Genomic DNA, 22,827 nt, shown 5'->3' with positions numbered 1-22,827 from the left:
ACGGCCTGTTTAAACTGGCAGGGTGAAGGAAGTGGAGAAAGACAAGGAGGAGAGGAGAGGAGAGGAGAGGAGAGGAGAGGAGAGGAGAGGAGAGGAGAGGAGAGGAGAGGAGAGGAGAGGAGAGGAGAGGAGAGGAAGAGGAAGCTCCGGAGGAGCTGACGATGAGGATGTTGTTCTCCCTGTTATTTTTTTTATTTGCCTCTTGTTTCACTCGGATCGTCTCCTCCTCCTCCTCCTCCTCCTCCTCCTCCTCCTCCCGTCTCTCCGAGTGTGCGAGCTTGTCGTCCGGCCACGTTTTGTGTAATTGCCCTGTGCAAGTGTTTGCAGGGAGAAAGAGGTTGATGGTCTGATAACAGAGGAGTAGGAGGAAGACATTTCCAACGTGTCTCTCAGCGCTCCTGCTTCCATCCTGATTCTCACATACCTCATACTGCACTTCCTCCTCCTCCTTCCTCCTCCTCCTTCCTCCTCCGTCCTGTAAATGGAGAAACACATGTGGGATCCCTGTTGTTATGAGCTTTATCTCTCTCCTCCTGCTGGTGTTGTCCTTCCGTTCCCCCCTAACGCCTCCTTCTGTTGTGTGTCTAGCAAGGTGTGCGACAGTCAGGCAGCTTTCTTCATGTTTTTTCTTTCTCTTTGTGTGTGTGTGTGTGTGTGTGTGTGTGTGTGTGTGTGTGTGTGTGTGTGTGTGTGTGTGTGTGTGTGTGTGTGTGTGTGTGTGTGTGTTTTTGATGCATCGCGGTACATTTCCCTTGAACAAGCCGGCCTTTCCTGGGAGCAGAACTCGTGTCAGCGCCGCTTCGGCTTGCACACCCTACTATCCCTCACTGCCCTTTTTTTCTTCTTTCCGCTCTGCCCCTCCTTCGCTTTCAGCCTATTCTACCAGAAAGACAGGAAAATTGTACTTTTTAAACACACACACACACACACACACACACACACACACACACACACACACACACACACACACACACACACACACTCACTATCTTGTATATGCAGACACACACTGCTGACAAGTTGCAGCTTTTTCCAGTCAGACGTCACATCACTACAATTTCTTCACATTCTCTTGTGGCTCCAGTGAAAAAAAGAAGGAATTGTCCACATGCATGCACACACATGCATAAAGACAAACACCCACACAAGCACACTGGGCCTTTATCCCTTCTTGGTAATCTGTTTACGCAGTGCTGGGCCCATTTGAGGGAGAATTTAATTGAAACCGCAGCTAATCTGATGATGGCACGGAGCGCCGGAGCTCCGTCCTGCATCACCTCCAGTCAAGTTGCACCTTGTACTTCTCACTCAATACCTCGCTGCTTCATTTCATGCCTCACGGTCCAACGCAGCGCTGCCCACTCATACATGCCACATTGATTGTTAATCCTACACTTGATATGCGCCGCGCTCGCTCAATTCTGATCTTGTTTTTCTTGTTTGCCCCCCTATCTCCTCCTCCTCCTCCCCCTCCTCCTCCCTTCTGTTTACCCAACGCTTCCCTTCTCCTTCTCCCTTCTCTCTCCATCCAGGATGGATATTACTCCCACCGGCCGAAGGAGAAAAGCAGAGTCGACAGCAACAATGAGAACTCTGTCCCCAAAGACTTTGAGAATATAGACAACAGTAACTTTGGTGCTCGCTCGCAGCCTCACCGGCAGCCTCACCGGCAGCCTGTCGGAGGCGCCGGCAGCAAGCAGCAGCAGCGGGAGCATCTGCAGGAGAAAGCTCACGCGCAGCAGCAGGCCTGGCGGGACAACTCCCCCGGTCCGGGCCGCAGCTCCAACGAAGTTCTGCCCGTCGGCCACCAGCCGCCGGCGGTCGGGAGCAACAGCTCCTACCCGGGTGGTCCGGGCGCGGCGGGGAGGCCGCAGCAGCAGCACCACCGGGCCTCGCCGGCCCAGCAGGTCCAGTCGCAGCACCGACACCAGCACCCCCACCGGAGGCAGGCCACGGCCGCCACGCTGGAGGTGACCTACGACCAGCCGCCCGAGTGCGAGATCAGCGGGAAGGAAGCCATTTCAGCTCTGTCGAGAGCCAAGAGCAAGGAGTGTCGGCAGCAGATCGCAGAGGTGTACTGCAGACACAAAGACGGGCAGCTGATGCCGGAGAAGGTCACTCGCTACTGCCCCCTGGAGGGTAAGTCCGTCATTGTAATTCATCTGAGCGGCGGTTTGATTTTAGTCCGTTTGAACGGTTTTGTCTGTGAACTATCACACCGAAGCGTGTAATACACCTGTTGGTCCACTAGAGGCCGCACATACATGACCAGGGTCAAAGGAGAAGGTCATGTGATGGAGGTCATGTGATGAAGAGAGGTAAGGTCGGCGTGTGCAGGAGGTCGAGGGTTGCGTTTGAGCGAGAAGGCAAAACGTTGCGTTACGTACGGCGTATTTAACTTTCGCATCGTACGTGATGTTACCTGCGTGAAATTACTCATATTGAATCAAACCCGGACCTTTTTCTAACTCTCACCTATTCGTTTTGGAGCCTAAACCTGAGGCAAGTTGTATGTATAGCTTCCCAGCAGGAATCAATGTTCCCTGAAAGGTTTGGTATCAAAATCTGAAATATTTCCTGATAACGTCAACTTATCGTGTCTAAATAAGCAACTCGACACATCAGGAACATTCGTCACTTTATTTATGGCTTTATTTCTGACAGTAAGCTGAAAATAAGCAAGAAAGAAAATAGGTTTTTCAGGCCATTCAAGTTTGATTGTTTTAGACTCATGTAAAAAAAAAAAAAAAAACATTTCGCTGAGTCGACAAAAAATTCTGATGTAGCTCAGCTCGCGAGAAGAACACTAAGAGACACGAAACTTTTAAAGTGAACATTTGTGTGACAGCAGTGAAAATAGAAAAGTAACTCCTCTGGTCTTTTGTTCCTTCATTTCATATTATTTAAAAAAAAAAAAAAAACTGCACAAATATATGAATAAAAAAATGAGGAAATCAACAAATCGGCTTGAGCTACATTTTCTGGCACACTTGCTGAAACACACGTCGCAAAGAGAAAAAGTCCAAGAAATGGTGCTGACAGGCCGTCAGTCTTTTTCCTCGTATGATTTGGCATTTAACTTTTCTCCCATCACGTCCCGCTGCTCGAGAAAGAAGAAATAACGCCTGCCAAGCTGAGAACAAACAGCGCCAGGCTTTAGTGCATTGTAAAATATTTCCTGTTCTTGTAATTGCAATTTCTCATCAAAGGCAAGAAATGTCTTTTTTTTTCTTTTTGCTGATGTGTAATTGGTGAAGGAAATTGTTGGAGAAAATTGGGGGATGCTGCTTGTATTCTCTCCAAATTGGTTTCCAATTTTCATTTGTTTTGTCAAACTGGCCGCAGAACACAGGCTCCTCCGTCCCGCTCGCACACTTTTTCTTTTTTTCTGAAGAAGTTCTCAGACATCTGCGGTCTGCTTGTGGATCCCCGTAAAGAAAATCTGTCGCCGCCGCAGCGGTCGGTGAGCGGCGCGCTTCGGCGGCCGTGTTGAAGTGAACATCGCGGCGTGGACTGCAGGCAGCGTGTGACAGCAGGGGAGGAGGAGGAAGCTCTTCCAGCTCCTGCCTGCTCCCCCGTCAGACACCTTCCCGGCCCTCGCTCCTGTTATTATAACTCCAGGAGGCGACCTTTGTACGTTCCGCTTCCCGAGAGCGGCGGGATCGTTCGGCGGCGCCTGAGCTCCCGTCCCCGTCCCCGTCCCCGTCATCTCGCCCCGCGACTCGTCGTCCCGCTCAGACTGACAGTTTGATCAAAAGAGACAAAGGAATTGAAAAGGGTTTTCTTCCCCTGGTGGCTGGGCTGTAACAACACGACAGCTAAATTAAATCACTTTTCTGTCCCTCTGTGTCTGCCTGCTGCCTGCCAATGTGTTATCCCCCCCCCTCCTCCGTCCCGTCTTCTCCATCCCAATTCAAAAAACCCTGTTCGCTGAAAATTGGCCAATTTGATTTGATCAGTATTTTGTCCTTGAGGCCTCGGCTAGATTAGCAATTGTGTTAGCTGTGTATTAGCATCGTTGAATGCAGCAGGAATGCGTTTGCTCTCTTTCTGAGATCTTTGAGATCTGTCTGAGATCTTTCTGAGATCTGTCTGAGATCTTTGAGATCTTTCTGAGATCTGTCTGAGATCTGTCTGAGATCTGTCTGAGATCTTTCTGAGATCTTTCTGAGATCTGTCTGAGATCTTTGAGATCTGTCTGAGATCTGTCTGAGATCTGTCTGAGATCTTTGAGATCTGTCTGAGATCTTAGATCTTTCTGAGATCTGTCTGAGATCTTTCTGAGCTCCCTAACGATGATGAGACGCGAACGCCGTCGCCTCCTATGAATCACACTTCAAGCTGCTATAATCTATATAACGTATATATCATTTATAACGTATAGAATCACTTGTGATGTGAAAGCGAACGCTCGCTGTGTGTCTCCGTCTGACTTCGTACACGTACTTGTGCAGCAGATGAATTTTGAAATCGTGGAAATAACCACGACATTTGAATGCATCACCTGCCAGCAGGTCTGCAATCTAATCTACGTTGTTGTTGTTGTTGTTGTTGTTGTTTTTATCTCATCACTGCGTCCAGTCGTAACTTCCACCTGTTAATTGGAGCTGCTGAAAACAACCCGGGTTTCACTCTCCTCTAAAATGCTTGAAAACTCAAGATTTTTTACTATAATTCAGAATTTTATTTTTTCTTAAAACGGATTTATACATTTGGGTGTTGGTATCGGAACTGAACACTTTAACAATACCCAGCTCTACGTGAAAATAAATGAAAATGTGTTGTTGTGTTTATTTGATTCAAACCATCTAACCGTGATTTATATGTGCACACGTGGCTTCGTGGGCGGTTTGAAGCTGCAGACGTCGTCACCGAGACATTTTCAAAAGCAATCTGCTACGAGCCCTCGTTCTAACCTCTCAGACGTGAAGATGGAGGGTGGGGAAGAGCCCCAAGTTACGCAAGATGATGGAGGAAGAGAGCGCGGTGATAGCAGATGAGGGAAAGGCAGTTTCAAAGATTGATGGCCGAGGAAAGAAGGACGATGAAGAGCGATGAGTTCAAGAGGAGGGCTTTGGATTTCTTTCCTCCGCGGCTTCTTCAGGTGCGCAGTCGGCTCGAAGGAAAACTACACATGCTCCTCTTCACACACACACACACACACACACACACACACACACACACACACACACACACACACACACACACACACACACACACACACACACACACACACACACACACACACACACACACACACACACACACAGCAGTGCTCATTAGTTCAGCTAGCTAGCATAGCACACACTCTCAAAGCTCTTTGTGAAGCGACTTGCCAATTATCCGTTGCGCAAACCAAACCAGTGAACCTTCTTAGCTGGCCACCAATTACTGTTCATCTGATACGGCCCACCAGATTTCCCCCTGAGCTGTCACACGGAGGCAGGGAGAGAGAGGACAGCGAGAAACAAGCGGGAGTGAATGACAGGAGTCGCGGCCAGTCGGAGCCGAGGGAGCGTGTCATTAGCCCCGCCCTCGTGGTCAACCTTTAAACACGGGACGTGTTGGACACCCGACCTTAAATTTGACAGAATGAGATTAGTTGAACGGGCGGGCCTTCGTCGCCCCGCTCATTAAGAGAAGACATGTTGGACCGTTGCCCTGAAATTTTGAGTAATTACAGGAATCTCAGGGGTCAGACGGAGAGACGAGTCGGGGGGGGGGGGGTTGTCCCTGGGAGTCCTGGGAAATGAAGTCCCAAATTACAGCCATTAATCTCCTTAAGGCACGTTCAGGGGACAAACATGTCTCATAAGCACATTCGCTGCAATAACCAAAGATTCGAAGACAAACAATGTTGGGGGGGGGGGGGTTGAGGGGTTTTGAGGGGGGGTTTGGGGGGGGGGGTTGGGGGGGGGGGTTGACGTTGCAGAAATGCCTGGAGGAAGGTTTGTGTTGAAGTTTGAAGTGTTAAGGGCGGTTCTGAAACTACACAACGGAGATATGTGAGGAAGCAACGGCTCTCCGGAGAGTTGCTGAAATTGTTTGGTGTGACAGCCCCCCCCCCCCACCACCTCCCCCACCTCCCGCCCTCCTGCCCCCCTTACCCCCCACCCTCCCGACCAGCCCCCCGTTTGCCCCCATGCTCATTGTTGTCATTTGTTCTAAGTCCAAGGCGTCTTCTGGGAGTTCTGCCTGCGAGGAATGATCCACCCTGAACGACCCGGTGAAAGCGCCTCCAGGATTCCTGTCTGGAGGGAAGATGGTTGTTACGTTGTGTGTTTGTTGTGTGCGACTGAAACTGTCATCGTCCCAATTCAGTTACATAATAAATGGATGAGTGACTCACAGCTCCGTGGTACAGTTTTTTTGTTGTTTTTTGGCCGGGCTGACGTAGCACTCTGACATTTATTCATTCACTTATTTGTCCATAAATCACGTTGCTTATGGCAGGAGAAGTTATTCTGCTTCCAGCAGTTACGGTCGCTGCATCGCCGTCTCGCTGTGTCTCTTAACGAGACCCTTTTAATCTGAAATGATAAAACAAGCACTTCCTCCTCTCAGACGCTCACTCTACCCTGTGAACAGTCACTTGTGACATCGGAGTTAATTTTTATGAATATGCTAATCACCGCTCTGATTGGTGCTCACTGCGTTGCTAAGCAACCTCGTTGTTTAGCTAGTTCCATTTATTGTTTAATAGTTATAATAATAATTTATTGTTTCATTTGCTTTGTCCCCTCGAAGACACTTACAGATGCTCCACGTGGAACATGGTGACTAACAACACTGTTTGTGTTTGATTGCTGAATCAAACACAAACAAACCCTGAATATATTACGAGTTAAATGCAGATCTATATTCACATTCATGGTCCTTCTGCCTGCGCAGGTAAAGCCAACGTGAACGTGCAGTGGGATGAGGACTCTGCAGAGAGCTTCCCATCCAAGCCGGTGAGAATAGCGTTCGTGCTGGTCGTCCACGGACGAGCCTCTCGCCAGTTTCTCCGCCTCTTCAAAGCCATCTACCACTCCTCCCACTACTACTACATCCACGTGGATCAGGTGAGCCCCAAACAGGAAGTACTGGTTCAACTAATTACACTCTTATTTATTTATTTATTATTATTAGTTTTTTTTTTTTTCATGTCTTATCAATCTCTTTGTTGCAGCGCTCCAACTACCTGCACAGGCAGGTGCAGACGTTGGCGACCCAGTATCCCAACGTGAGGGTGACACCGTGGCGCATGGCCACCATCTGGGGCGGGGCCAGTTTGCTGACCATGTATCTTCGCAGCATGGCCGACCTGCTCGCCATGAGGGACTGGAGCTGGGACTTCTTCATCAATCTCAGCGCTGCCGACTACCCCATCAGGTAACGCAGCGAAGGGGAGCTCAGTGGAGGAAGGTCATCTTTAAAAAATATTTTAAAAAATAAAAAAAGGTCCCGGGAAGTTTAAGGAGCAAGAATCCAACACAAGTCACAAGTCTGTATGTTTTTCTCTTTAAGAGGTCAGTCATCACATCGGTGGCGCTCTCCGAGGCCGTACGGAAGAAATTCAATACACAGCAGTCGGAGCTCCTGCGGTTAACTGTGAGCTTTAAATACAAAAGTCTCTCCAAACCAAACAAATCAATGAAGTAGAACCGCTGCTTTTCTCCAACACTATTCATCCACTGCTTCTCTTCCTTTGTGTGCACTCCATTGAATAGGTTACATGGTGAACTGATTGCAGTTTAATTGTCCCGGGTCAATACCTATTGACTTCCCATGGTGTACTGTACGGTCCCAAAGTCATCTCTCCACTCCAAGACCTCCCCCTCCCCCCACACACACTTTAAGAGGCAGTAAAATGTAATTAAAAAACTACGTGAACTGGACGTAAAGTCGTGGAAATAGTCTGTTTGAAGAGGAATTTCATGACTTGTAGGTTGGTTTTTTTTGAGTTTATCGTCCTTCGGGGAGTTGAAGGTCTGTTGGGTTTTTGATGCAGCTCTGCAGCAGCCAATTAAAAGCCTCCTATTAAGGGAAGACTTATCTCTTGTGCGCAGCCAGATGTCCACCAGTTGAATTTAGACGAGCTGTAATGGCCACTGGGTGGAAGGAAGCTGGATCTGACGTCTCTTGCAGCTGGAACAGAGACGCCGGAGCAAATGTGGGTTTGTGTTCGAGGGCGGGTTCCAGCGTATCGACGGACGCCGCTGACATCCCGTCTGCTCGCCGTTGCGCGTGTGCACGCCTGAGTTTCTGTGCTGCCGTGCGGATAGCTCAGCGTGTCTCCGCACCTGCGTACAGTCGTGCATATTTACTCTGCCTGTCTGTGTGTCTGTCAGCGTATGATTAAAGGTATTTGCCAGCGTGTGCGCGCCGAGACGCCGTCTGCTTTCCCATCTTTTCTTTTCTTTTCTTTTTTTTCGCCTCCTCATTTGCATGAGCGCGATGTTGTTGGGAAAAGGGCTGACAGTGGAGGTTTTAAGCCCCATATGTTCGCAAACGAAACGATTGATGGAGCGAAAGAGGGAGCCGAGAGGCAGAGATGACAGGGAGAGGCGAAGGAGCAAGAATAAGCAGTTAGGGAAGGGAGACGGGAGAGAACTGCATGTTTCTGGATGCATGCAATATGGAAATATGGAAATTGCACTCTTGTATCTTTGCTTAGCAAGTGCATTCGTCACCACAGTTTGGATTTGACCAAGTCTTTTGCGGTGCATATTATTTTTTTAAGAGTTGCAAATGTGGTACTTTTAAAGTGGCAGCTCCGGGTTGGAGTCCCTGTGAGCGGAAGCACCAACGTGACTCAAGAGTCCTCAAGCAACAAACTGAAACCTATTCAGCTGTTTTTTGTAAAAAAAAAATTAAAAAAATCTATGTCGGAAGAAAAGTTCTTCCTCAGAAATAAACACATCAGCGTTACATTATCATTATGTTGCACAGAAAAAAAACCCGACTGCAAACCCCTAAAACTACATGAGCTTCAATTCCTTTGTCAATTTACGACAAGCTAGAAAACATTAATCCTATTAAATGTTTCCCACTAAAAGCCTGCACTAGTGTTTCTTTAAGATGCGGTCGTTTTTGGTCTGTCCGTTGTGACTGCGTTGTAGTGGGCAGGAATGCGGGGGGCTCCCTGCCCCCTGCTCTCTGCTCCCTGCTCCCTGCCCCCTGCTCCCTGCTCCCTGCCCCCTGCTCCCTGCTCCCTGCTCCCTGCTCCCTGCTCCCTGCCCCCTGCTCCCTGCCCCCTGCTCCCTGCTCCCTGCCCCCTGCTCTCTGCCCCCTGCTCCCTGCTCCCTGCCCCCTGCCCCCTGCTCCCTGCCCCCTGCCCCCTGCCCCTGCTCCCTGCCCCTGCCCCCTGCTCTCTGCTCCCTGCTCCCCTGCTCCCCTGCTCCCCTGCCCCCTGCTCCCCGCTCCCTGCTCTCCCCCCTGCTCCCTGCCCCCTGCTGCCCCTCCCCCTGCCCCCCGCCCCTGCCCCTGCTCCCTGCTCCCTGCTCCCTGCCCCCTGCTCCCCTCCCTGCTCCCTCCCTGCTCCCTGCCCCCTGCTCCCTGCTCCCTGCTCCCTGCCCCCTGCTCCCTGCTCCCTGCTCCCTGCTCCCTGCTCCCTGCTCCCTGCCCGCTGCTCCCTGCCCCCTGCTCCCTGCTCCCTGCCCCCTGCTCCCTGCTCCCTGCCCCCTGCTCCCTGCTCCCTGCCCCCTGCTCCCTGCTCCCTGCTCCCTGCCCGCTGCTCCCTGCTCCCTGCCCCCTGCTCCCTGCTCCCTGCTCCCTGCCCCCTGCTCCCTGCCCCCTGCCCCCCGCCCCCTGCTCCCTGCTCCCTGCCCCCTGCTCCCCGCGCTGCCATAACTATTGCTGTTGTTATCAGTGGGACTGGAGACGAGCATTATTTCCCCTCTAATTCCCTGATAATGTCTGTCCTGCCGCATGGATGGCTCTCAAAGGCAATCCCAGAGCCCCTCACACCAGTGGAGGGGCTGTGTGTCCAGGGGGAGATATACCGTGTGTGTGTGTGTGTGTGTGTGTGTGTGTGTGTGTGTGTGTGTGTGTGTGTGTGTGTGTGTGTGTGTGTGTGTGTGTGTGTGTGTGTGTGTGTGTGTGTGTGTGCGTGCGCGCTGCCCAAAGAGGCCAGAGGATGAGTTACACGCTTGCTTTGTCAGAGAGTGCAGTCCCCTTTTTCCCAGCTTTTATCTACACGGTCTCCTTTACCTTTTTTATTTATTTTTTTTATATTTTTTTTTTTTACCTCCGTTAAAGCCCTTTTTCATCCTCCAGATTTTTTCATCAGTCAGAGCTTTGTGAGCCAATGACTGGCTGCTGGCGTCGTATCTTCTCATCTCTCTTTCACTTTGTCATCTGTGCCTGAAAAAAAGGTCTCATATTATAGCTTTGTTCCAAAAGTGATTGGTGTAAAAAAAAAAAAAAAAAGCCTTTATACCCCATTATAACCCCAAAAAATAACTCTAGTGGGACTTTTAATTGACTGAAGTTACAGAAGTGTTCGTAGGATTTTCCAGGAGAGCGATGATGAACTCTTCGGTGTGGGTTCATGCTCTTCAGCCACTCCTCCTTGGAAAGATGGAATCTTTAAACCATCTTTAAAGTGGCACATTACGAATATAATCTTTAGAGTATTATGTGGTCTTCACTTTCCTGTGAGGTGGCCTTGAAATGGGCTGTGTTACGATTTTAAATGAAATTGAATTAAGACATTAAAACATTAATGTAATAATCACAAAGTTAAATTGGCTTTGATATTTAAAAGGTTAATTTCTGTTTTGTTTTTGTAGCTGCATGGCAGGGCTGAAACTTGCAGCAGTGTGTGTGTGTGTGTGTGTGTGTGTGTGTGTGTGTGTGTGTGTGTGTGTGTGTGTGTGTGTGTGTGTGTGTGTGTGTGTGTGTGTGTGTGTGTGTGTGTGTGTGTGTGTGTGTGTGTGAATACCGCTGTGAGACAGAGCAGCCACAGGGCTGCCAGTAAGCAAACTAGACCCAGTGGACGGGGTGACCACTCAGGTGGCAAATCTGGAGCTCGACATGGATTCCCCCCTCGCTCTCGCTCTCTCTCTCTCTCTGTGTGTGTGTGTGTGTGTGTGTGTGTGTGTGTGTGTGTGTGTGTGTGTGTGTGTGTGTGTGTGTGTGTGTGTGTGTGTGTGTGTGTGTGTGTGTGTGTGTCTGTCTGTGCCTGCGTGCCAACATGTATGCGGCATTGTCAGTGTGCACAGCAGCAGATACGCAGCGTGTGTTTGTGTGTGTGGGAAGCAGAGACAAAGAGGACTGCGTGCGTCTGTACTGTACATCATCAGTCCGGCTGCACAGCTCAGGACCTCCTAAGATAACCACTCCCCCCCCCCCCACCCACCCCCTCAGGCTGTGAAATTGCTCCTTCAAGAGAAAATGACATTAATATGCGCTTGTCCCTCCCCCTGCTGATCCTTGAGCCTCGCTGCTCTTTTAGAAAAAAGCAAGGCGAGCCGTCATGAAAGGCTCCGCTGCAGATGAAATGTTAGAAGCATTGACTGCAGCGCAGCCTGCAGAGCAAAGCTTTTAGCCTGTCTGGCCTGTTGTAGAGAGCAAACCGCTCCACAATGTAGGAACAGCTTGAAGTCATTCATCAAAATCACGGATAGCGCAATCTTTTGTATGATCGTAAACAGCTTCAGCGGCTTGAAGGGACGGAGCGACTGATACCGAGAGCGGCCGACGGCTTTAATTGATCGGTCTGTGACTTCAGGCTGTAGTTCAACGGTCTGAAGCACACGGCGGCCAAGTTCACGTCCAAATCCACGTTGACTCGTTTAACGATGGATCATCTGAGCGCAGAATAAGTTCGGGGTTGTGGGAGTTTGTACTTCTAATGAATCGATGGTTATTTTCGGGCGTGACATGATGTGGACCAACGAAAGTGTCCTCTTTCATTCCCTTTAAAAGCCGGGTGTGTTTACACCTCGGTGGATTACCGCTGTAATGGAGGATTTACCGAAGCAGAAGAAAGTAACTCGTCTCTGCAGGAGATTAATGTGCATACTAATAATCTTTTTCATTTTTCTATTTACAACCAGCAGAGAGTGCACCTGTGCACCTGTTGTGCGCCCTCCTATCGAGGCTCCGGGATAATAACTGAAATACTGCGCCGTTGACTTAAGAACAGGTTTTTGGTTAGTTGATTGCTCAGTTGCTTTCATCAGCCTGTAAATAGCAACGCAACCAACAACGTGTCCTGACCAGACATTATCTTCAGACCAACACACCCATGGGGGCAAAACAAAGAGGACTCTGGACGGGAGAACAACAACTGTGTTGGATGGAGGACGGAGCCCCTGAAAAGCTCCTCAACATTTTGGTTTTAAATCTCTCCTGTTTCCTTTTGGGAAAATACATTTTCCAGGTCTTTAAAGTCACAGCGAAACACGTTAGAGTGGAATTTGCTTCTGTAGTGTGACACGTTTCTGAGAAATATAAGCGTCCACTCACAACTCCCTCAACCAGCTTTGTTTGATCAGGAAGAGGAAAATTCATAAATAATTAGAAGTGAGAGATCAGTCTGCCACGAGCAAACTGTCGCGTGCAGGATTACATGATGGACAAGAAGAAAACACAGTTAGAGCTTGAACATGTTCATTTCTTTTGTATTATTTTCCCGTTAAAACTTCTACTCCACCTTTTCACTTTGTGCTGCTAAATCAGTGTTTGTATCTCCTGGCTGCTTCTCACCGGATGTTCCTCGTCATTTTCTTCAATTTTTCAGGACCAATAACCAGCTGGTGGCCTTCCTGTCCAAATACAGAGACATGAACTTCATCAAGTCCCACGGCAGGGACAACGCCAGGTAAGAGACAAACTTTCCAACTTCACTTTAATCTGCATCACAACACAACGCCCTCACTGTCACTCTCTCTGGCGAGCTCTGTGTGTGTTTCTCTCTCACTCCCACACACACACACACACACACACACACACACACACACACACACACACACACACACACACACACACACACACACACACACACACACACACAGCGCCCTCCTGCCAGCCCGGCGTGGTCACTGAATCATAATACAATTAGCTCCCATCTGTGGCTTCGTGAATGAACCTTCTTGGTGGGGAGAGCTGGCGAGGTCGCTGCCAGACGGCCGTCTCTGCTGACACCCCCCTCCCCTCCCACTGCCCCCCCCCCCCTTTTTTTTTTCTTTTCTTGCCCCCGTCGCCGCCCGGTGGCGACCCAGTCATCACCCCACACTGTGGGCAAAAACACCCCCGAGCACATGAAAAAGAGCAACAAAAAAAAAAAAAAAGAAGTCCTGCATGAATGCACGAGTCAGCGTGAGTCAGCAGTACCTTTTTGTGTGCAGTCAGAGTGTTTTATTCAGTACTGTTTGATGAGACGGTTCCTCATTTAAACTCTTTATCAACCGCAATAAATATCTGTGATCTACCAGCATATGGATGAGACATTGAAATGCTTGGAAATTGAATGTCTACATTTCTAAAACATCCTTGGCATGTTTATATATATGTGTGTGTGTGTGTGTGTGTGTGTGTGTGTGTGTGTGTGTGTGTGTGTGTGTGTGTGTGTGTGTGTGTGTGTGTGTGTGTGTGTGTGTGTGTGTGTGTGTGTGTGTGTGTGTGTGTGTGTGTCTAAGCCACATGTTCAGTCTGACCTGGCTGCCCTGAATTTGACTCCCTCCATGTTGCACTCGATACGTCCACCTGAGTAACCTCCTCTGTGAATCTCTTAATGTGTGAAGTTACAAGTGCTAACAGCACATCCGTCGAGTCATTTCGGGTCCAACGAAGGAGGGATGAATTCTGCTTTAATGCACTTTTAGAGCACTAAACTAAAAAACATAATCCTGTTTACGAGTGGAGCCGTCCCCTCGTTCACCTGAGCACATTTTTACTTGTAATTTTCAGAAATATTCATTAAAAACATATAAAAGTTTGTATTTATAACGAGCAGATCCAGACTGCAAAACTGATTTTCACCCAGAAGTTATTACAACCAACACTTTGAAAGTTGTGTTTTCTCCCGCAGGAAGACAACATTCAGTAAATACAGTCCTCTTGTTACGGCTAAATCATCTTTTTTTATGAGAAGAAAGAACTTGTGAGAAAACTGTCGACAAGCAGCAACTTGCACAGCTTGGTTTTATGTAAATTGTGTTTCTTTCACCTGAATTTTGTTATTTTTAGAAACAGATTTCACAACGTTCAGCTCTTACATGTGTTTGTTAGGTTCATCCGTAAGCAAGGTCTCGACCGCCTGTTCTTTGAGTGCGACACCCACATGTGGAGGTTAGGAGACCGGAAGATCCCGGAGGGCATCTCCGTGGACGGCGGCTCCGACTGGTTCCTCCTGAACCGCATGTTCGTGGAATACGTCATCAACTCCAAGGACGACCTGGTCACCAACATGAAGCGCTTCTACGCCTACACTCTGCTGCCCGCTGAGGTAACACACACACACACACACACACACACACACACACACACACACACACACACACACACACACACACACACACACACACACACACACACACACACACACACACACACGTAGCATCATTTATAGAAACTATATACACTGCTCTCTTTTCATTGCTCTGTTAGATGTGCAGGAAAGTAAAAAAAAACAATGAACAAAAAGATGAACATAAAATCATAAAGTGAAGTGAAGGCTGACTTTCTGAGAATAGAATGATCTCTGTGGGAGAAATTGAATATTTATCATGAGCAAACTGAATCTCTGCTGCGACTCTATTTCCTCTCATGAATTGGATTGTGTAAGAAAACGAAATAAATAAAAGGTATAAAATTATCTCATTTCGTTTCTCCGTCTTTCTGTCCGCGGCTGTTTTCTGGTATCGCAGTCCTTCTTCCACACCGTGCTGGAGAACAGCGCCCACTGTGAGAGCATGGTGGATAACAACCTGCGCATCACAAACTGGAACCGCAAACTGGGCTGCAAGTGTCAGTACAAGCACATCGTGGACTGGTGCGGCTGCTCGCCCAACGACTTCAAGCCCGCTGACTTCCACCGCTTCCAGGTAAGAAGAAGAACACACAACGCTGATGGACGCTGTCTGTGTTCAACCAACTCCAAAGTTTAGAGGTGCATTTTATACAAAAGGCTCTTATTGGCGACGTTAATGCTTTGCATGTTTTCTGGGCTGGTCCTTTCATTTTTTTTCATGTTTTTTTCAGCAGATTCATAAAGAATAAATGATAAAAAATGAAATTATTTTCCACTGGACTGCAGGTTTTTGCAATGCAACAAAAGTCAGATTCAAATTTCCTTTATTGTAATTCTTTGTGTATTTTATGAGATTTTTCTCCTAAAACAAAGAAAAACTGTGGAAAGAGTCATAAAAGTAGTAAAACAACCCAATTAGTAAATAAATAGATGAAATGGTGAATCACACCCATCAGACAAACTTTCAGTCAACATGAGAAGCATGCGTCACTTTCAGTAGATGTGTTTGCAGCACACACAACACACCTCAGTGCATTGTGGGAAATCAGCAGCTCCCAACGGCTGTCGTCTCAAATTCGGCATCCAGTGTGTTCGCACAGCTTTCACAGTCAATACATGCAAACGTATATCTGGAGCAGCGTGACCCTGAAGAAAAAGCTAAGAAGTAGTAGCAGTAATTAGATCTTCTTTGTGAGGGAGAGGAAGTTAGCTGGCGTTACAAAGTGAATGAGTGGCAGTGATTTCAGGACCCAAGAGAAAGTCTGTACCGCAGTTTGACTTTTAATGTTCCCTCAAAAAGTAAAAGTGCAAAAGTTATTTCTGCCTCAGTCAGTTATGACTTTCAAGTGCTGTGAGTCACTCAGTCTCTCCTGTTCTTCACATACCAGCCGTCGCACTGACCTCACTTCTCGCTCTGCCAAACTGGCCCGCCGTCTGTCTCACCTCAGTCTCCGACGGTTCGATGCCAACACATTACCCAGGGTTCCTTGGCACCGCCGCCGGGTCTGGTTGGCACCCTGGTATCGGTGTCGTCCAACCCTTGAGAACAAGGCCGCGAGCTTTCCGCGAGCCAGCCGGGTCCCGACATTAATAAAACTGAATACCCCACCGAGCGATCTCTTTGAACCTCGGCAGACGAGCAGACTTGAATTTGGTTTGTAGATGAGAATAATAATTCAAAGTACAACTGTCTGGATTCCCTCACAGGGGTTTTAAACTGCACTCCCTGGGAGGAGGGGGTTCTTCTGCGGGGGCCTTTTGTCTCAGTGCATCATTGTTCAGTAATGTGCTTGAGAATGAGGTGAGGTTGGGGAAGTCTGTCGGAAAGACAGGCCGTGACAGGTCGGTGCTTTCAGATGGCTGCACAGAGGGCATGTCAGAGCACACAGGATCCGCTGGATAAAGACTACAACTCCCTCCTTTGCATTTTATTTGATAGTCAAAGCATCATCTGGTGCTGTGAAGCCTCACCAGCATCCCACAGCCGCTGCTCCGGCATGTGAGAAAAAAGCTGAACTCTCAGAAATGTCCCACGGCTTGATTAGGTCTCCGGGTTTTCTTTTTCTTTTTTCGAGCAGGTAACACCGACGTGTTTGGTGCCGGCTCACTATTGATGAATAGTTTGGTGTCTGGGACTGAAAAGATGTCTTTGTGAGTAAGCCAAGCTGTGGAGGCAGCAGATTTCATGATGCACCATCAACCACAGCAACCAGAGTGTGGCAGGGACCGAAAGGGGGGGGGGTGGAGCGGAGGTGGCCAGACAGGACGATGAATGGATGAATAAATACAGAAAAGGACGAGACTGTGAAATTATAGTGCGGCTGCTTCTATTTACATGCTTATGAGGCGTCGGCTTGGACCTCCTTCCTGCCTCCTCTTTGTCAAATCCCCTCGGCTGCTGATATTGACTGTAGTTCCTGTAATGAAGCCGTCTGACACCGATGCCCTGAGTGACTCGCAACTCCCGAGATGCACCCGAAATCCCTTCGTCAATAGCAATTGCATCATGATGTGATTAACCTTTTTAAGACCTCTCTCGTTGGGGACTTGGGGGTGTGAAGGAGGGGAGGGGTGTAACGAGGCCGATCGGTGGCGTCTCTACCTTACAGGACTTAAAGGATCTGCTGGAGTCTCGGTGTCGGATACGGACAGAGACATCGGAGGTCCTCGTCTCAGTGAGCTGTGAAAAGGACCAACAGCATATTTTAGTTTTTATTTTTTTGCTCCGAAGAATATTTATTCAGTTATTTTCCAGGAAAAAATAAAAATGCTAATATTAAAGAACAGGACCGCATAACTTTGTAAACCACAAAAGTGTTGTTGTTTTTTTTTCTGAAAAGGAGCCGAGCTGATTTTGCATATCAAAGTCTGTTTACAGGTCTTTGGGAGCTACTAACGCGCTTATTATGTGAAAAAACAGTTATATAAAGGCTTTCTCTTGTTTTAAAGAGGAGCTGCACGAAATGATGTGACAGTTTAGAAAGACGTGAGTTCACCGGACCGCAGCCGGACCGCTCACGCACCCGCCGCCACTCACCAGTTTCTCCAAATACTTTAAATCCATTTCCGAGCTCACGTTTTGTTGTTTCTTCCGGAAAAATCTTAATTTGAAATGCCTTCGAAGTTGATTTGAATAACCATCTCACACAGATTCACAAGTTTTGTACGTTTGTCTGGCAGCAGCTGTTTGGAAGTCGTTTTAATGGGCTGCGTTTCAGTCGCTCTTTCATACTCAACCTGTTGTCTGATGACAGAAACTGAGGAATCTTACATGCTTACATGTAAAGTTAAGCCGGTTTTCCTTTACGTGTGCTGGTCCAACCTTTCACCGTCTCAGCCTCCACCCGGCCAATAAAACACCTCCTGTATTTTGAAATGCATGAGGCAACATTAGACGCTTCCAGCAAACAAATTTCCTACCGAACTGCCATCAGTTGAGTTGCATTGTGGGTAATGAAGGCACTAGGTTATATGGGAAATAACAAAGAGGATATTTCTGGTTCCATTTTTTTTTTCTCAATGATTGTGAAATGCTGAATTTGTGGGTTAAATCTTTTAATCACCTCACAACCCTTTAATTCATTCTGGAGCCCCTCGTCCGGTCCCGACCCGGATGTTGGGAACCACTTGGGTAGAGGACGCCGTTTGTGTTGCAGAAGAATAAAAGAGGAGAGACTGAGGAGAAAGACATTTGATTTAATGCATAATAATTCATTGCCGAGGCTATAAGAGAGAGATTTCCCTTTATTTTTGATCTGCTACCTCCAACCACCTCCTCTGCTCACTCCTTCTCTCCTCGGTTACTTCCTCACATCTCACACATCGGATTTGTTCCCCTGACATCCCGGCTGGCACTCCACCATTTCTTAATCTTCTCCTTTTTTTTTCTCTTTATCTCACCCGTCCCTGCTCTGCTGTTCTGTTCCCCTCCCTCCTCTCTCTCCCTCTCTCTCTCTCTCTCTCTCTCTCCCTCCCTCTCTCTCTCTCTCTCTCTCCCTCTCTCTCTCTCTCCCTCCCTCCCTCCCTCTCTCTCTCTCTCTCTCTCTCTCTCTCTCTCTCTCTCCCTCTCTCTCTCTCTCTCTCTCTCTCTCTCTCTCTCTCTCTCTCCCTCCCTCTCCCTCCCTCTCTCTCTCTCTCTCTCTCTCTCTCTCTCTCTCTCTCTCTCTCTCTCTCTCTCTCTCTCTCCTCTCTCTCTCTCCCTCCCTCCCTCCCTCCCTCTCTCTCTCTCTCTCTCCCTCCCTCCCTCCCTCCTCTCTCTCCCTCTGCAGCAAACAGTGCGTCCCACCTTCTTCGCCAGGAAGTTTGAAGCCAGCGTGAACCAGGAGATCGTGAACCAGCTGGACGCCTACCTGTTCGGTCCGTTCCCCCAGGGAACGACGGCGCTCGGCTCGTACTGGGAGAACGTGTACGACGAGCCGGACGGCGTGGCCAGCCTGTCGGACACGCAGCTCACGTACTACCACTCCTTCTCACGGCTCGGCCTGGCGAGGGCCGCCGCGTCGCTGCAGGGGAACCCGACGGATCACAGCTGCAGGTTGGATTAACAAACACAAAGACCGCCTCATCTATTCACACGAGCATCTATTCTTCTGTCCCGTGCACATTATGGTCATCCGTATTATTATCACACGCATGCGCCGACGTCCGCAGGTGCACAAACCGGTTTGTTTTTAACATCTCCAAACCCAACAACGCCCGTAGTAACACCAGACACCACAACACGCCTCTCTGCTTCTCCCCCGGAGCGTCACACGGATCACGTGTCGTGGAAGTAGGAGAACAATGGATGGTTCCAATCAGCAGCTGGGAACTCTGGGTAATGCTATTCATTTTGTAACACAGTATGACACTCAGTCAATTTATCCCCGAGATAACGACGCCATGTAGGTCGTGACCCTGAAAGCTGGTCTTCAGGCTGGAAACGTATGAAGCCCGATGCTGTTAGGTTAGGTTAGGTTAGGTTAGGTAATTATTTTATTAATCCCCGAGGGGAATTTTTTTTAACATGTTGACATTGTTGACATGAAAAGGGGAAAACCACACGGTGCTTTTCATATTTAACGGGCGAGCGGAACAGTTGAGCGTCCTGAAGCGTTTCAGCAGCATATGTTTTCATCGGGTGGAGGTGTGTCTGGAAGTGTCAAGCTCTTTTCTTTGTTCGCACGCTGATTAAAATAAAAAGAAAGCAGTGGCAAATGAATTCTGCTGGTTCCAAACAGAGAGCAGAGGTGTAAACTGGTAATTAACACACAAGTGGAGAGAACCTCATGCATCCAACACAAGGCGATATACACTGAGACGACGTCTTTACGTTCATCAGAGTCAGATTAAAAGAAACTAAAAGGAAATCAGCTTCATACATGGAGGCAAACGCTTCTGCTCTGCGTGCAGAGAAAGGGAGCGTCTCAAACAAGCAGCAATGGTAAATAGCTGAGAGGTCAGAGGTCATCGGTCTAAGTAAACAGGAAGAACTTCTCTAAATATGTTTTATACGTGAAGCTGTCCATATGTCTGTTTACGACACATGTCTACGAGGACGTCTCGCGTCCTGTTTACATATTTGCACAAATATGACCGTGACCTCGTCCACCGATCTGGATGTCTGCGTAAACACATCTTAAGGACATGCAAACCAATTATTTGCGAGTTGTGTTAACATTTAAAAGTCGTCTTGGGTAAAGTTCAGGTCAAGTTTGAAGTCCTTGTATGCAAACTGAACGTCAGAAGGAGGTTTCTTAATGCTGGAGGAGGATTTCAGTTCCAATCAGTCTGAATGGTGTTTGTGCACATTTAGAGTTGTTGCTTTCGTTCAACTTGTTCTAATTGAAAGTAGGAAAATGGACGTTTCTCAGTAATAAGAGTGATTGAGGTTGTGTGTGGCCAGCAGTACATGTGAAAAGCAGATATTTCTGGTGCTCAACATGAGGACTTATAGTAACCTCCTCTATGTATTTCCACAGTGAATGACAGGATTAGAGAAATAGAAACCTGGAAGCTTCCCCAGCATTAGTCTTGGTTTGTGCCTGTCATGTTTTAACATTACAAATGAAAGTGCCTGATTTACCCCATAAAAAAAAACAACCTGTACCTGGCAGCCTTTGAAAAAAAAAACAGTTTGTTGTTTAGCAACAATTACTGCTGCTCTGAAGGTTTTCCCACAATCCTCTGGGACTTTTCTAACCATCTGGATTCTGGAAATATTCTGTCTGCTGCACAATAACAAAGATTTTAATCCATCCTCGAAGTTGCGCCACTTTTTCAGCCAAAAATGACATTTCTCCTTCCTCAATTTGTAAAATGAGGGAAGTAAATATGAATATTTTATGATATAATATAATATTTTATATGCAAAGTAACACCGTCGAGTTTTTGATTGTGACACGTGTAATCTCCACTTGGATTAGAAAGTGCTGCTGCAAGACAGAAAATGTTACAAACTGTTTTACGTCTTGAAACAGACCGAATATTTTGCATTTATTATAACTGAAGGTCTCCGAATTTAATGTCACGACAACACGTGGGAGACACAAACTGGTGCGAATCAAACATCCACGTTATGTCGCGTTACGTATGCTGTAATATAATTATATATAGTATGATGTCATAGTTTAACACACGGCCGTGTTGCTTCGCTTCTCGACGGGTTTGGACAGAAACTGATCTCAGCAGAATCACTGGAAGGAAGCATGAATAATTCATCGCATCTCATGATTCTCTATGTAATATACAGACATAAATGCATCGCTAATAACCTTTAAGATGTTGCTAGATAATTATATGATTCTACTTTACGAGGAATAAAAATGTGGAACTAGCATGTGCGACACAATGAGGTATTACTGAGATGAAGCTGAACAAGAAGCAGGAATAAAAACCAAATTGCCTCGTGATTTTGGTAATTCGGCCACTCTGGTTTATTAGAGTAATAATTGAATACACAACGCGTGTGGTGGGACTGTGCAAGGAGCCCGCCTGCCTAGAGCTGTCTTATTTATGTTTTATTGATCTGGAATTTTTCCTGATCAAAACAGATTTTTGCTTCAAGGAAGTCACAGCAAAAGTTCCAGCTTGGAAATATCTCTTGTTCAAGTCCTGGTCTGAAGTCTCAAGTCCACCCATGTATGGAGTGTGTGTGTGTGTGTGTGTGTGTGTGTGTGTGTGTGTGTGTGTGTGTGTGTGTGTGTGTGTGTGTGTGTGTGTGTGTGTGTGTGTGTGTGTGTGTGTGTGTGTGTGTGTGTGTGTGTGTGTGTGTGTGTGAGAGAGAGTGATTTGGATCCTTTCGCAGGCCGCTGTGACTCAATCGGAGAGACTGTGGTGTAAAAGGCTGAATGGAGCTTCTGTGCAGGCGACGCCCCGGCCGCTGCCTCTCACACTGGCAGCTACGTCTCTTTTGGGAAACGACGGGGGGATGGGAGAGGGGGAGGGAGGGGCAGAAAAGCAGGATGAAAGGCGAAGAAGAGGAGAGAGGAGAAAAACGGGGAAAGATAGAAGAGAAAAGAGGATAAAGAGAGACGGGAAACGAGAGCAGGAGAAGGGAGGGTGCAACGTTATCCTGGTGGGTGTAAATATTTGCTGTTCTGCTTGTCAGGGTAGCGTTTACCAGGACGGGTTGACTCCTGGTCCTTCAGTGGAATACTGATGAGGCCACGGGCACAGGGGAGCAGGGAGTGTGTGTGTGTGTGTGTGTGTGTGTGTGTGTGTGTGTGTGTGTGTGTGTGTGTGTGTGTGTGTGTGTGTGTGTGTGTGTGTGTGTGTGTGTGTGTGTGTGTGTGTGTGTGTGTGTGTGTGTGTGTGAGAGAGAGAGAGAGAGAGAGAGAGAGAGAGTGAGTTAAGCTGTGTGTAAAAAGAGGAGGAAGAAAGAGGAGTCTTAAGGAAGCAGAAGGAGTCGGGACGTGTGCAGAGAGCAGCTGTGGAGCGTTTCCCCCGGCGGTGCCCACCCCGGCCCCCTTTTTGTTTTTCCAGGAGTCACTCCGACTGACCGCCCCGAGGGGCCGAGCCTCTGCCACGTACGACACGACACACTAACAAACAACGGACTAATCAGAGGGGCAAGACCTTCATTCGGCTTCAGCTGACTGGATGACCCAGTTCAACTTTGTTCTGCAGACTTATTATGTGCTTAGCTGTGTGTGTGTGTGTGTGTGTGTGTGTGTGTGTGTGTGTGTGTGTGTGTGTGTGTGTGTGTGTGTGTGTGTGTGTGTGTGTGTGTGTGTGTGTGTGTGTGTGTGTGTGTGTGTGTGTGTGTGTGTGTGTGTGTTCAGGACTCTGACTAATCTGAATCTGCTGCCAATACAGCCCATGACCATTCTGCAGTTTTCAGACCGACTGTCACATGTCATCTCCAGCACATGTTGTAGAGCAGTAAT

General features: G+C 47.9%; 1 protein-coding gene across 1 annotated transcript in view; it reads left to right on the top strand.

Annotated features, from left to right (window-relative positions):
- xylt1 (xylosyltransferase I) overlaps nucleotides 1-22,827 on the top strand; it is a 75,667-nt gene that overhangs the window by 38,930 nt on the left and 13,910 nt on the right. The window contains exons 2-8 of the mRNA XM_069704959.1: nucleotides 1,533-2,139; nucleotides 6,892-7,064; nucleotides 7,172-7,374; nucleotides 12,731-12,811; nucleotides 14,221-14,437; nucleotides 14,859-15,035; nucleotides 18,730-18,995. Coding sequence (XP_069561060.1) covers nucleotides 1,533-2,139; nucleotides 6,892-7,064; nucleotides 7,172-7,374; nucleotides 12,731-12,811; nucleotides 14,221-14,437; nucleotides 14,859-15,035; nucleotides 18,730-18,995 — 1,724 coding nt within the window. The remainder of the gene's footprint in view (nucleotides 1-1,532; nucleotides 2,140-6,891; nucleotides 7,065-7,171; nucleotides 7,375-12,730; nucleotides 12,812-14,220; nucleotides 14,438-14,858; nucleotides 15,036-18,729; nucleotides 18,996-22,827) is intronic.

The sequence above is a fragment of the Brachyistius frenatus genome, unplaced genomic scaffold, assembly GCF_029030835.1.
Source record: "Brachyistius frenatus isolate BFR_SWC_R1_liver_20210118 unplaced genomic scaffold, ASM2903083v1 Contig_53, whole genome shotgun sequence".
Classification (NCBI taxonomy): domain Eukaryota; kingdom Metazoa; phylum Chordata; class Actinopteri; family Embiotocidae; genus Brachyistius; species Brachyistius frenatus.
The sequence above is the reverse complement of the archived record's forward strand: the minus strand, read 5'-3'. Positions and strand labels throughout refer to the sequence as shown.